This window comes from Nestor notabilis, unplaced genomic scaffold (assembly GCF_000696875.1).
Source record: "Nestor notabilis isolate BGI_N333 unplaced genomic scaffold, ASM69687v1 scaffold25809, whole genome shotgun sequence".
In the NCBI taxonomy this organism is placed as follows: domain Eukaryota; kingdom Metazoa; phylum Chordata; class Aves; order Psittaciformes; family Psittacidae; genus Nestor; species Nestor notabilis.
Window position 1 is genome coordinate 3,740 of NW_009942708.1, and position 13,550 is coordinate 17,289.

General features: G+C 38.9%; 1 protein-coding gene across 1 annotated transcript; it reads left to right on the forward strand.

The window, feature by feature from the left end:
• The first annotated feature begins 877 nt into the window (after positions 1-877).
• Positions 878-9,720, forward strand: TCP11L2 (t-complex 11, testis-specific-like 2). Its single transcript, XM_010021533.1, has 9 exons — positions 878-1,013; positions 2,284-2,419; positions 3,379-3,499; positions 4,418-4,638; positions 5,237-5,373; positions 6,239-6,426; positions 7,810-7,991; positions 8,736-8,908; positions 9,470-9,720. The coding sequence occupies exons 1-9, from the start codon at positions 878-880 to the stop codon at positions 9,718-9,720; spliced, it is 1,545 nt and encodes a 514-aa protein (XP_010019835.1).
• The last annotated feature ends 3,830 nt before the right edge of the window (positions 9,721-13,550 follow it).

A 13,550-nucleotide genomic window follows, 5' to 3' on the forward strand; every position in this document is an offset into this window, starting at 1 on the left:
TATTTTTCACTTCCTGTCATACAACCATTAATCATCTCTATCGCACTATGCAGCTGTCTGAATTCTCTGCAGTTGCAGATTATCTGCCTGGGAGGCAGTTTCTTTATGTAGACAGAAGCACTATGAAACATGACGTTTTCTCTATGTTGTTTATGCTGAACGTAATGTTAAGAGGCTCAGTTACCATTTGATTTGAAACACAAAACCCATCCACCCTCACCCTAGCATTATTTTTGGGGTCTGTGCCATTGTTGATCTGATTCTGAGCAAAAACCCACCTAAAGGAGGAGGCTGGACTTTCAGCTACACCCTGTCAGAATGTAGTGTTCTGAATTATTTGCCTGTTCTGCCCCAGAAACTTCTATGTTTGCTTCACAATTGTTCCACTCAGTACAGTCTGTTTGTGGAAGGAAGCTAATTGCTAAACATCACTTGCTGGTGAAGTCGAGTGGGGGATGGTAATGCCTTTATGGATGTTGAGGACTTCCAAAGTTCTGACAACAGGCAACTTCAGGAGTTATGTGGGATAGTCTTGTATTTTTGTTTGGTTGGGTTTTTGTTTGTTTGGTTTTTTTTTTTTTTAATACAGTGAATTTACAGACTGTCTGTAACATAACCATGAAGGTATGAAACAGCAGAAGGTACAAAACTTGCTTGCATAACAGGCGTAATTTGTTAATAACTGTGTGATTCTGCACGTCAAGCCAGATCCTTTCAGTAACACCTTTTGAAGAAAGGCAGCTACTTGTTCTTCATTCACAAAGTAATGACCAGTATCTGACTTCTGAGAAACAAACAAAATAGTAAGCATTGGTTTTATATGAACTGTATTTTGTTTTTCCAGGTCTTGTGTACGTAGCACCTAAAGTGAATCAGAATGCCTCTTAATGACGAGCATAACAGTGATTCAGAGTCTTCGCGCCTCTCTGAAAGCACAGCCGCTTCTAGCGACTCTGAATATTCAAGACAGAGCTTTAACAGCGATTCTTCCAGCAAACCCAGTTCTCCAGCGTGTAAGCCTATTTCAACCTTACCTGCATTGTGCATAGACAGATGAGGCTAATATATTTCATTTCTCTTTGCTATCATGGGTAGAACCTGGGATTCTGAATATCTGTTTAAGAGAATTAAGAGAAAGGCATGTCTTTCTCTCTGCTGTGAAGCAGCGCATCTCCTTGTGTCTGGAACACCACCAGCAGCTGTATCCTTGGGGGTCTCCTTGTGCACTCCTTCCCTTCAGAAAGTGTAAGAAAAGTGTGCCACTGTGGACATCCTAATCTTGATGTTGGTAGCAGTCTTCCTCTCAAACAGATACAGCTTTGTGCAAAGGTTGGGTTTCTTCTGTTTGCTCCATGCATTTAAAAATTAAATCTGTAGCTTGCTGATTTATATTATAACATCAAGTTACATGAAAATAATCTCAAAATCACTTTTTTCTTTCATAAATATTGGAATCAAACAGAAAACACACATTTGCACAAGGAATGTATTTTGAGTAATGATAAATAAAACCTTGGCTTAAGATGTGCTTCATGTTCATGTCTGTAAGCTTTCTTAGGCTATGTGTACTTTTTAGCATCTCTGTAAGTTTTACATTAAAGCAAGCTTGTTGGTGGACCTGACAGCTGGCTATCTGTCTGTCTTTATTATCAGTTTTCAAAGGCTTAATTCCAAATACTAAATTAAATGGCAGAATTTGGGGGTTTAGAAACTTTGGGAATTACTCTTGCTTTCTCATGTAGAGTTACTGTTAATGCTTACTTGTAAAAAAAAAAAAAAATAAGTGTAACTTGTGATGCATCTGCTATGGAACATGAATGTGGGGGGGGTTCTCAGGTCAGTAACCTCAGAATCTTCTCTACAAGCAATAAAACCACAATGTAGCCATTATATGCTCAGAATTATAATGGACATCTGGTATCTCTTATTGCCCATGCTTTTGGTCTGGTGGATTTTATGGAAGAGTTGGTAGGAAATCTGTGGAATGCAAGATCCTGTTTTAAAAGGGGGAAAAAGAATATCTTGGTTAAGATGCAGAAATAGGAAATTGCTCTTCAAAATGTTATGAGACTTGTGTGGTATTACCTACATACACACCCCTGATAAGCTGGGAGTTTCCTGAGTTAGTGTTTTGAGAAGATATAAAGACCTGGTAATCCTAGGTTGTTTCTTCTAGAGTACAAGAGTCCAGTTAGCAAGCAGCAAAACTTTTAAATTTTAGTATTTTTCAACTGCATTTATGAATTATAGATACTTGGCTTGAATTGATATTGTTTGTTCCAGCAGCAAGTCCTCCTAAGATGATTACATTTGATGAACTGATGGCAGCTGCCAGAAATCTGACAAACTTGACTCTAGCTCATGAAATTGCTGTAAATGCAAATTTTTGCATAAAACATGAAGACTTGCCACAGAACAGGTAAGAGCCTGTATTTTGTGAAAAGCAGCACTGGGATTGGGAAGAGGGTAAAATAAAATACCATCCCACCTCCAAAATAACCCAATCAAAACACACACAAAAAAACCCCCAACAAACAAAATCCCAAAACAAAACATTTTTATCCTGCCCCTCCAGGAGTCACTGTCAATGCTATCTTGCTTGGAACAAGTGGTGCTGTCCAGCTGACTTGATACACTGTCTTGGAGCATGTTGCTGTGTTTTAAATGTCATGGAAGATAAAGGGTCAATGTAGTATGAATGCCCATAGTGAAGATGAATATCACTATTCTGTGCAGTTCCAAGCCCTGCGGAAAAGATGAAATGGTGACTTTGTGTGTAATAGCTCATTGTGTGGTAGTGTTAAGATAAAGCTCATCATGAACATAGCTCTAATATTAGCCCAAGAAGATATGCAGAAATACCTGGAGATCCAAAGGAAGTAAGATATAACTTCCCTAATGTAGGTAGCTAAATAGTCATATCCGTAAGCAAGAGCAACTTAAAAATGACCCTGGTCTTTTCTTTTAGAAAACTTGTGTAAAAAACAAGGGTGTTTTTAATTGCACAAGTCTCTTAACTGATAATTGGTTGTATGACAGAGAATGGTTTTTGAGAAAGCATAGAACATAACCTGTGAGGTTAGGACAATGAATACAAATTCAAGAAGGAAATAGAAAAGGTAATACCTCTTCACCAACATCTGAGTTGCCAGCACCACTTCCTGAGACACACCTGTATTTTATAAAAGACTTGTCAGTCTAGACCACGATCTGGGAGCTGATGACCCACAGCCCAAGAAAGATATGGTTGCAGGGCACAGTAGTTGGTGATGTGCATTTCCCTTACCAGCTATTGTGATAAGACAAATCTAAATCACTTTTACCAATGATGAGAAATAGTTGGGAATCATTTCTATATCTAATTGACTTATTCCACAGTTTTGCAGGCACAGTGAAACAGATTGTACACAAGGCATTTTGGGATCACTTGGAATCGGAACTGAATGAAGATCCTCCAGAATATGAACATGCTATCAAGCTCTTTGAGGAAATCAGGGAGGTAATGTTCCTCCTCTTTTGTGCCCTGGTGGTGTTTTGTTAAGCCTAGGTCTGAAAGGTTCTGAATTGAAGAGTCTGCTAACTCGGTCAACACCTCTTAAGATGAAACCACCATTACTCAGAACTGCAAATAGGTGCAAATATAGTATAAATTAGTATATTTATATTAATATATTATGATTAGTTGCAACTCAGCTCTTCTCTCAAAGCTTTACACCGCTCCTAGACTCTTTCCAGCAATGTACTGTGAGCTTATGGCATGAACAGGAGTATAAATGTGACTGTACCAGCTCATGTAGACTTTGTTTACCTACCTCCCTGGGCATTTCACGCTCCCAAGACCCACTCGGCTCCTTTTCTGGCCCTTTAGATGAGATGTGAGGAAAAATTTCTCCACGGAAAGGGGAGTCAGGCTTTGGAACAAGCTTCCCAGGGAAGTGGTGTAATGGCCATCCGTGGATGTGTTCAGAAACTGTGTAGATGCAGCCTTTAGTGACATGGTTTAGTGGTGGACTTGGCAGTACTGGGGGAGGGGTTGGGGTTGATGATCATAAAGGTCTTTTCCAATCTAGTTGATTCTTTTCCAATCTAGTTGATGTGCATGTGATCATGCACACCTTCAATCCTGGCACAATCTTAAGTCTTTCAAAATTTTGAGTTAGTAAATGTTCGTTTTGTAGGGCAGTATCCCAGGCACTCTTTCTGTTTTACTAGCTTTGAGCTTTTTTGCAGAACTGTACTGAGATCATTTTAACAGACCTTCTTTCCTGCTACCTTAGATAACGTTCAGTCTTAATGTGTCTTGCCAAGTGTATTTAGGAGACTATAACATTAATATTAAGATCTTACTTCAGCATGTTTACGAAGAGATTTGGTTTTTATTAATGAGATTTTTTTTTTTTTTCCTGCCCTACTTTAGATTGGGCTTTCCTTCCTGACTCCTGGAGCAAACAGGATTCAAAATCAAATTTGTGAAGTTCTAGATACGGATCTTATACGGCAGCAGGCAGAACATAATGCTGTAGATATTCATGGACTAGCTAACTATATTATCAACACTATGGGAAAGCTGTGTGCTCCAATAAGAGACAATGATATAAAACAGTTAAAAGCAACTGACAATATCGTAGAGTTACTGAGGTTGGTATTTGAGTGTTTTGGGGGGGTTCAGAGGAAAAAACTTCTGAAAGGGTACTGGGCAGTGGAAGAAGGGGGGTATAGTCTTAAAGTCTTAAATTGTGTCAGTTTACATAACACCTGTTCTCAGACTGTATGGAAACTATAACTGGTTTACTGTTCCTTAGATACAAAAGAAATATTAAGAGTGAATGGTAGTTGTTCTACTGTTTTATTGTAACTTGGATCATATGCAGGGACCAAAGCAACTGGGACAGAAGAATTGTTTTTCTTTGTGCAATTAGAGTAACTAAAATGCTAAAATCTGTTCATTTAGGCTGAAATGTGCCAATTTCAGTGCAGTTCTTGAAAAACCTTCAAGGGTTGTAGTATTTAGGGATGCTGCATACTTGTCTTGGTATCTGTAACTTACACCAAACCTTACACACAATACTCCTTCAAGTATCCTGGGCTCTATGTAACTTATCTGTTACACTGAAATACTGATGAAGTTTAGTTCTCCCAGAATTGAAGTGAAATTGCTAATGTAGGTGTACCTCACATGTGCTGCTTAAAATCAAGAGACTGCTTTAACTGTCAAATGTTAAACTCCTCCTTTCAGACAAATATTCCGTGTTTTGGACCTGATGAAAATGGATATGGCAAATTACACAATTCAAAACCTTAGGCCATACCTTCAGCGTAATTTGGTGGACTACGAAAGAACAAAATTCCAGGAAATTCTTGAAGAAACACCAAGTATGTATCCTGCTATCTAAATAAAACCTTTCTTTAAAAAAGGACTGTTTAAAGACATGCTATAAAATCTGTCAGTTGCAGTTAATTTGGAGGAAAACTACAGTTTCTTGGTTGGATCTAACTAATGCAGAAGTTCTTTGACAAGCAAGCTGCTAATGGGCAATTGCTTAACTAGCTGTGAAGTATGTTCATTTGTAATCTGGGGTGCTTTCAGACAAATTCATATTTGCTGTATTGGTTGGGGTCTGAAAAACAGTCAGTAGCTCTTCCTGTCTGGAGGCAGGAGCCCTACATACTGAAAGATGAGACTTTATTTCTTCTGTATGCAGCCAGTCTGTCATTAGTTTGAAGTTAACATATAAAACTAGTCACCGTGCCTGAAAGTTGGGACAGGATCATTTTTCCTTTTTTTATAAACAAAAGACAAGCTCTGAGGAAAAATCTTAGGTGGTGCAAAGTCAACTTGATCCACTACTGCAGGTTTTCTGTGGTGTGGCTAAACAGGGTTCAGGAAAACATATTTTCCAAGGAAAAAAAAGTAAGCTTATGTCTGGAGAAGGGGCTTCTAAAATGGGAACCCTGAGTCACTGATACACCCTGCAGTGTATTGACAGCAAATTAAATGCTCTCACAGAGTTCTGTCTCCCTTCACCTTTATTTTTCCAGACCTGTACCCCAACTAGTAAGTTGCCTCCCTGAAAAAAAGTGGGGGGAGAACCTGGGAGTGCTTTGGGAACTTGGACTTTCCCCACTATGTTTGAGTCTTCAGAAGTCATATGCTCTTATGTGTACAACTCTTTTCCTTAAGGTAGTGTTTATTTTGATGAAAGCATGCAGTAAAACTGTACTGATTTGCAATGCATAGGTGCCCTGGACCTCACAACAGAATGGATAAAGGAATCGATAGAAGATGAATTATCATCTACTTCTGATGAGTCTTCATCATCCCCTGGTGCTGATAGTAGTTCTAAACGAACCATTAGTCCTACACTGGTGCTAAACAATGGCTACTTGAAACTGTTACAGTGGAATTACCATAAAACAATTCCAGAGGTAAGAAGTGTACTCAGTGTCTTCAGACTTCTAGCTATGTGTAAACATTGGTGTAGTATAATAATCCTTCTATTGATGACAATAAGTGAAGTATTCTCTTGCACTTCTTAAATCTCTGAATAGTAAATTTGGAATTTGGAGATGATATGCTAGTGTAGTTGCTGAAATACAAGATAGGCAACAACTAGAAAAGAACAATGTAAGCCTTGTTTTCGTGCTCTCCTGTCATAGCTCACTAGCTCCACCCTAAGAGCAGTCTTAGCCATGATCAAAGGCTGGGTTTTGTATTGACAGCTCTTGGCTTTGTATACCTTTGAGCAAACTGATACAGCATTCTGTTTTCCTAAGAGCAGCAGGGATTAGTGGGATCACTCTTGCATTAGGACAGAATCAGTAAAAACTTGAAGACATCTAAAGCAGGTACTCATCCTTTCTCAGTGCATAAAAACTACTGCTTTGAGAGTCAGTGTTCAGTTTTTCCTACCAGTTCCTGATCACTGACCTCTGCAACTTTTCATAAAGCCAGTTTGAAACTGGCCATCAGTCAGGGCTAAAATTAGCATCTGCAGTGAGCTCCTTAGCTATACTTAGGGTGGCCTGGCAGAGAACTTGCTGAATACATGCAGAGGCTCTTAGTGCTCTCAGTCAGTGGACAGAAGAGAAACCATCTTATTCTTACCTTACTTTGAACAGTTTTGAATAGTAGCTACACACAGGTATCCTCTGATGGATCTGGTTTGCCATACTATGAAACTACTGCCAGATAGTTGAATGTTAATGCCCCTGTGCTTCTCAGTGGAGGGATTTGGTTAGGATGAACTCCTTCTAACCTAAAAAGTCACCCCAGCTACATCTTCTTGTGGGAATTACAGTCTTGGTATGATCAACTGTGTGTTTGCCTGTAGCAGGTTATGTACCACTTGCAGAATTTGCTCTGGTGGTTGAGCTGGTGGTTGTCATGCACAGTTGTTCATCACTGTCCATCGGTTCCAGTTCATTTTTCCAAGGACAGCTGAATCCAGAAGACTGTTGTCTGTAACCTTGATCACTACAATGTCCTCTGGATCCCCTGAGCATTCTGCATCAGTGATTTGTTGGTTGCAAATTTCCAGCAGCAGTGATGAGGAATAACATGCAATGTCCTTGGTTTCCTTTGCACCAAAGGGATTACCTTTCTCCCTGCCATAGGCTTACTTCTGGTACTCATACATAATGCCACTTTGTGCAATATTGCATATTCAGGATATTGCAGCTGCTGCCTCTTCTGACATTGCATATTAGTGGTTAAAAATACAAATGCTTCATGTCTACATCCTGTACGTGTCCTTTTTCCTGCCTCTCTCCCTCTGTATTTCTAAATTGGTATTAATGTTTCAATTCTAGACTCTAATAACAGATGAAGCTCGTCTTCAGGAGTTGAGAGAAAAGCTCAGACAATTAAGGATCATAGCTTGTGTTAGTCTCATAACAAACAATATGGTGGGTGCAGCAATTGTAGATGTGCCTGATTTTGCTGAGCAGCTGAAAAGGATCTGTTTTCCTCTTCTCGAAGGCATGAACAAGAAGTAAGGCCTTATTTTTATCACTCCTCATATTTATATTCTTTTTAACAGGAAATACCAGGTGGATCTGAAAACCCTTGGAAACAATTCAAATGCCAGTGCTTGTTAATAATAGGAAAATGTCAAATTTTAATAATCTGTATTTATATTTCATTTACAATACAAATTAACTCTGTTAGGCACATGATTTCAAAGGTATACTTCAATGAAATCTTAATCTTGATGTTAGTCTACAGAGCTTTGAGCCTAGTACTGAAGTTCATTCATATGCTCTTAATACTGGAGAGGCTCTGGCAGTACACTCACTGAATTGTCTTGCCAGTTGCTTCAAATTAGTTGGAGTTAAAGCTACTTGGCTGCTTATTTCTGCTGCCTACAAGTAAGTGATGTGATCCGAAGAAGTGTCTTAAAATGGTTTTCTGTTCTGCTTTTTCTCATTAAATGCTATGCATGTGGCCCAGGAAAGCACCTCAGTGTAATGGCAAAATGAACTGGTGTCACTGCTGCACACTTGCAATTATTTTTCCTGTTAGGTCCTTATTTTATCTTGCACATGGAGATTTGTGCTGTACCTATAGATGCTTGTAAATCTGCAAAGGATAACTCTTCTAAATTCTCTTATTGCAAAGAGTGGGTTGAAAGTAAAAGTGGAAAAAGACAAGTAAGGTCACTTTACAACCTATGCTCTAGAAACTGCCAAAGTTAATGCTTTTCTGTTTTTTTTTTGTTTGTTTTTTTTTCTTCCAGAACTTTCGATTTGAAGGAGGCTCTGAATTCTGTAGGTGTCCAGATTTGCAGTAAAGTGAACAGGTCTCTAGGTGAAAGAGGTCTTCCCACTCTTGATGAAGAAATGCAGAGTAATTTAATGGGTCAAATCGCTCACATTGTGGAGGAGAATAATCCTGTCTGTTCCTTGATTGGTTAGTAGTAAGATTATGTATAACTGTTGTCTTGTATGTGTCATGTCATATATCAACTTACTCCCAGCAAGCTTAATCAGATGTGTAATTTTTTTTTTTAAAGCACTTTTACTGCAGTAGAATATGGGGTTAACTAAGAGTAAGGCAATATTGTTTACATATAGAGGGTGTTCTTAGTGTGCTGTAGAGCATGGCTAGTCACAGCTAGAAATACTTTTAAAAGTGCCTGTACGAACAAGCCTTGTCATGCTCATATTTTGGAGGGGAATTTAGAGCAATGAGTGCTCTTCAGTCTCCCTTCTGTCAGTTCTGGGTTTAAACTTAGTGGGTTTTGTAATTTGAGTCTACTTAGGTAATGTAACTTGTTGCAGCAGGTTTATGCTGTGTCCAGCTTGCAGGAGCCAACTTCAAGAAGCTTTCAGTATTGTTGCCCACTACAACACAGGCTTGGGAAAGAGGTGTTACCCCCGTTAGCTGTGTTGATGTGTAGGGGGCTTACAAAGTGACTGTGGCTTTCAACTTGGGCTCTCACTTCTGATTGTACTTTATATTTTGTTTCAGATAAACGGATCCAGTTCTTCCTGAGAAGCTTGCTTGCTCTTCCCAGTTTTCAGAAGTCTATGCCTACCATGCCAGGAGGCCTTTCAGTGATTCAGAGAGAGATGGAGCTTGTTGGATCTCAATATGCAAGCATTGTAAACTTTAATAAACAAGTGTATGGACCGTTTTATGCAAACATACTTAGAAAACTACTTTTTCCTGAGACACCAGTGGGGAAAGCAGAAACAGGAACAGCAACAGCTACCAGTTAAAAAATACGACCTATTTCTTTACCCCTCTTTTAACTTCCAAAGTGATCTGTCTTCCCACTAAGTACAGCCCACTCCAGTGAGTATTGATAAGAGGGATCTTGTAAAATGTATGCAAGATAGCTTCTGAAACTTACTGGAAAGAAACTCAAGGACATATGTATTTTAGTAGATGAAATTTGTTTAATGGATTTTGTCACTTGTAATAGCCAGTGAACTATTAGTTTTCCTGGCAAGCACTTACGATTTGCAATGGGAAAGGGCTGGCAAAGTACTTATTGTTTTGCCACCATTAAAACAGAATGTTATTTTTCAACTTAAATATATTCACATATAGCAATGCAATTATGAAATTGGAAAAGAATTGTAGATAAAATGTACCATGCTTACATTGTACTTTTTTGTAAAGCAACGTGTAATACAACACTTAAGTTTCTGACAAGATTTTAACATAAAAACTGCTTTTGTAACCAAAACCAGATTTTTACTAGGTCAAGTTCTGGTACTCCTGCAACTACTGGAATGAGAACTTGGCTTCTATTATGTTAAGGAATGCCAGTGTTGTAAGCTGTTTGGAGTACAGCAATTACAGAAGAAGCATTCACCATCTGCAGTAGGAATCATTCAGAACTTCTCAACTGTAATTGAGATTAATTATAAACACCTAAGAAACATGATGTTGGTGGGAGGGGGGTGGGGTAAGTTGCTGTATATAATGTTTATAAGCAGTTTGCTTATCCAGTGGGGGTCATACAGCTCTTAAATCTAACCTCTAATATGTGTATGTACTAATCTTTGATCTTAATGGGTATTAAGTATTTTTAGGTTGGGTCTTTCTGACCTTTATTCCCAAAAGCACTTGAGAGTGACCTTTTAGAGTACCACGGAGCAACTTCCCTGTTTTATATTCTATTGGATGAGGACATAAGCTTTTCAAAACATATTCTGGGGTCTGAAAGCAAGAACCCAAGTGATTAGTCATTCTGAAAATGTGATTAAATTCACTTTCACTCAGTTTGTGAGGAATACCATGGCTTTCGTTAAAATTCTTTGTAGTAGGCCCTAATACTTAGTTCCCATTGAAGGCATCAGGAATCTTGCATACAGAAAATAGGCTTGAAATTGAGAAATGTGGAAGTAAACTCTAAGTTTACAGAGACTTTATTTTGCATATTTCAGATTACTGAGAATAGATAACTGCTGGAATACATATTATAGACATGTTGTCTATGAAATTGAATCATAATCTACTTGAAAATAATCTTTTAATATATTACTACATAATAGTCCTTTTGAAAATGTCATATATAAACTTCATATGGTACAAGTTATATAGCTTGTTTTAATATTTTATATTACAGTCTATTTTTTATGAAGAGACAAGATGACCCATAAAAGCTTAATGTGTCCCACAAATTGTGTATGTATGTTACTATGTCTATCATAAAGGTCTAAAAAAAAATGGGCATTATTATCACTGTGGTTTTTACTCCATTTTTAGAGAATTATGTACTCTTTTTGGTAAGGGAAATGACTTGTGGTCAATTGTTCCTCACTGTCCAAGGATTTTGGTCACATGTACATAAGAAACTTTCTTTGAAATGCCTTTTTAAAAAGAAGTTTCTCTAGTGCACTTCTGCTCTATCCCTTGTAAAAAGCATTGCACAAAATAAAGATGAGTATGTATTTTAAAGGGATCTGTTTCTTGAAGCCTGAAAACCTGTGAGAAACTCACTCTTAGACTATAGGAATCGTGCCACTAGGTAGAACAGGCTTGCTTAGATCAATATGAAATTTTGATATGCAATTCAAAATCATCAAGGGAAGAATGCATTTCAAAAGCAATTATGGGAAATTAAATCTTAGTAATTTGCTGCATCTTTGGAAAGACAAACTATTTTAAGCTTCAGCCAAAAGAGGATTTTATCAGTTTGAAGATTTGTAACATGAATATGAATTTTTTATCATAATATTTTATATGCATTCTATTATAAAATTAAATACAAAACTATAGATCTTCAGTGTGCTGGGGAAACTGTCATACTAGGTTTTACCAGTAAATAAATAAGGGTTCATTGGGGTTTTTGGTGGTTAACTTGCTAAAGGGCATTTTATAGCATGGCCTATGTTTCAAGTGATTGTTTAATGTATCTTAATTTTTATTTAATGTTTCAAGCATAGGCACTGCATCTGTTTAATGTCATGTGTTGCATGCTGTTGACACTACCATGGCTGAAATGCACTTGCCTTTACTCTGAAGTTGTCCTTGTGAAACAAGATGAAATTCTGTAGCAGCTTTCCATGTTGAAATAAATATTTGAGGGTTTGTATGCATTAAATTGTTTGTGATATGACTGGTAGTGAAAAGTCATTTATGCCAACTTTCTGAAATGTAATGGGTTATTAAATGCTGAAGACTTAAATGACTGCCCTAGTAACATATTGTGACTTTTAACTTCTCAGCTGTGGCTGGAGCATAGAGTTGTGGTTTAAACTGGGGCTGCACAAATAACAGAACACTTGTGTGCTTTTAACTCTGAGTCCCTGGGAGAGGGTTGTATTTGGTTTGCAGGGCAAGGTTTTGATAGCAGGGGGGCTACAGGGGTGGCTTCTGTGAGAAGCTGCTAGAAGCTTCCCCTATGTCCAATAGAGCCAATGCCAGCTGGCTCCAAGAGCAACCCCCTGCTGCCCAAGGTCGTGCCCATCAGTGATGGTGGTAACACCTCTGGGGTAACATTTAAGAAGGAGAAAAAAAAATAACCTGCACAACAGCAGCCAGAGGAGAGGAGTGAGAATAGGTGAGAGGTAACTGGTGTACTTGATCATAGCTCTACTCTTGGGAATGGTCAAATAGATGGGAGACTTCAGCCTGGAAGATGATGAGGGTAGAGGGCAGTGCCAGATCCCCAGAGCGTGTGGCACTAAAGACACAAGAGTAAGTGTTCTGTTCTTGTAAAATCTCTTTGACTCACAGAATCAGGGACTGGTTTGAGGTGCTTGATTTAGAAAGGTAATCCTCTGAATACCTTTGTCAATTTATTAGTTTTCAGTTGTGGAAGTAATCATGATTTCTGATTACATACTAATGGAGCAGGCTGCAGGTCATAGGACTGAAACAGTTGCTTGGTGAGCATGTTGTTAGATGGAAGGGCATGAGGGCTGTTGCATGATTGCCATGTGTTAAACACTTTGGGCTGACAAAGTGGTATGAAATGCTGCTACTCTCGGGCTTAACCTGGGCCTTCATGTGCAGGACACGTGTGGGGCCCAGGCCAAGCTCAAGTCAACGTTATTAATGCAGAATGTGAGCCAGAGCAGAGGGGTGTGTGCAAGTACTGGTTTCACTCTGCTTTTAAAATGTACCAAGCAATTATACATGAACTGGCAAAAACTTTCTGCCATGGGAATTTGAAGAGATCGATAGTGTTTATTTAAGCTTAAACTGGGGACGATGAGTAGCCCCTGTCTGACTGCGATTTGGGTGTCTCTATCACACTGTTACTTGGGTGGGGGGGAAGTCAGTTTGTAGGTGATGTAGCTACAGCACTGAACACCAAGATTGGAAAGAGTCAACAACAATAGTAGTTTCTGAAGGCTGATGCTCCGCTTTCTTTGCATCCTAAACACTGTAAAATATCAGCACCCCAATTGCTCATGTGCCCTCCCTCGTGTGTGTGTCCACTTGCTCCCCAAATTCAGGGAGAGCCCCCCAAACGCTGACAGGCATTAAAATCCCCTCTGAGAGCCAGGGCATCGGGAATGGGGGGACTGGAGAGCCCCGGCCGCCCTTAGCGAAGCACCCCTTCCTTTGCCCCGTTTCCCTCGGTGTGTGT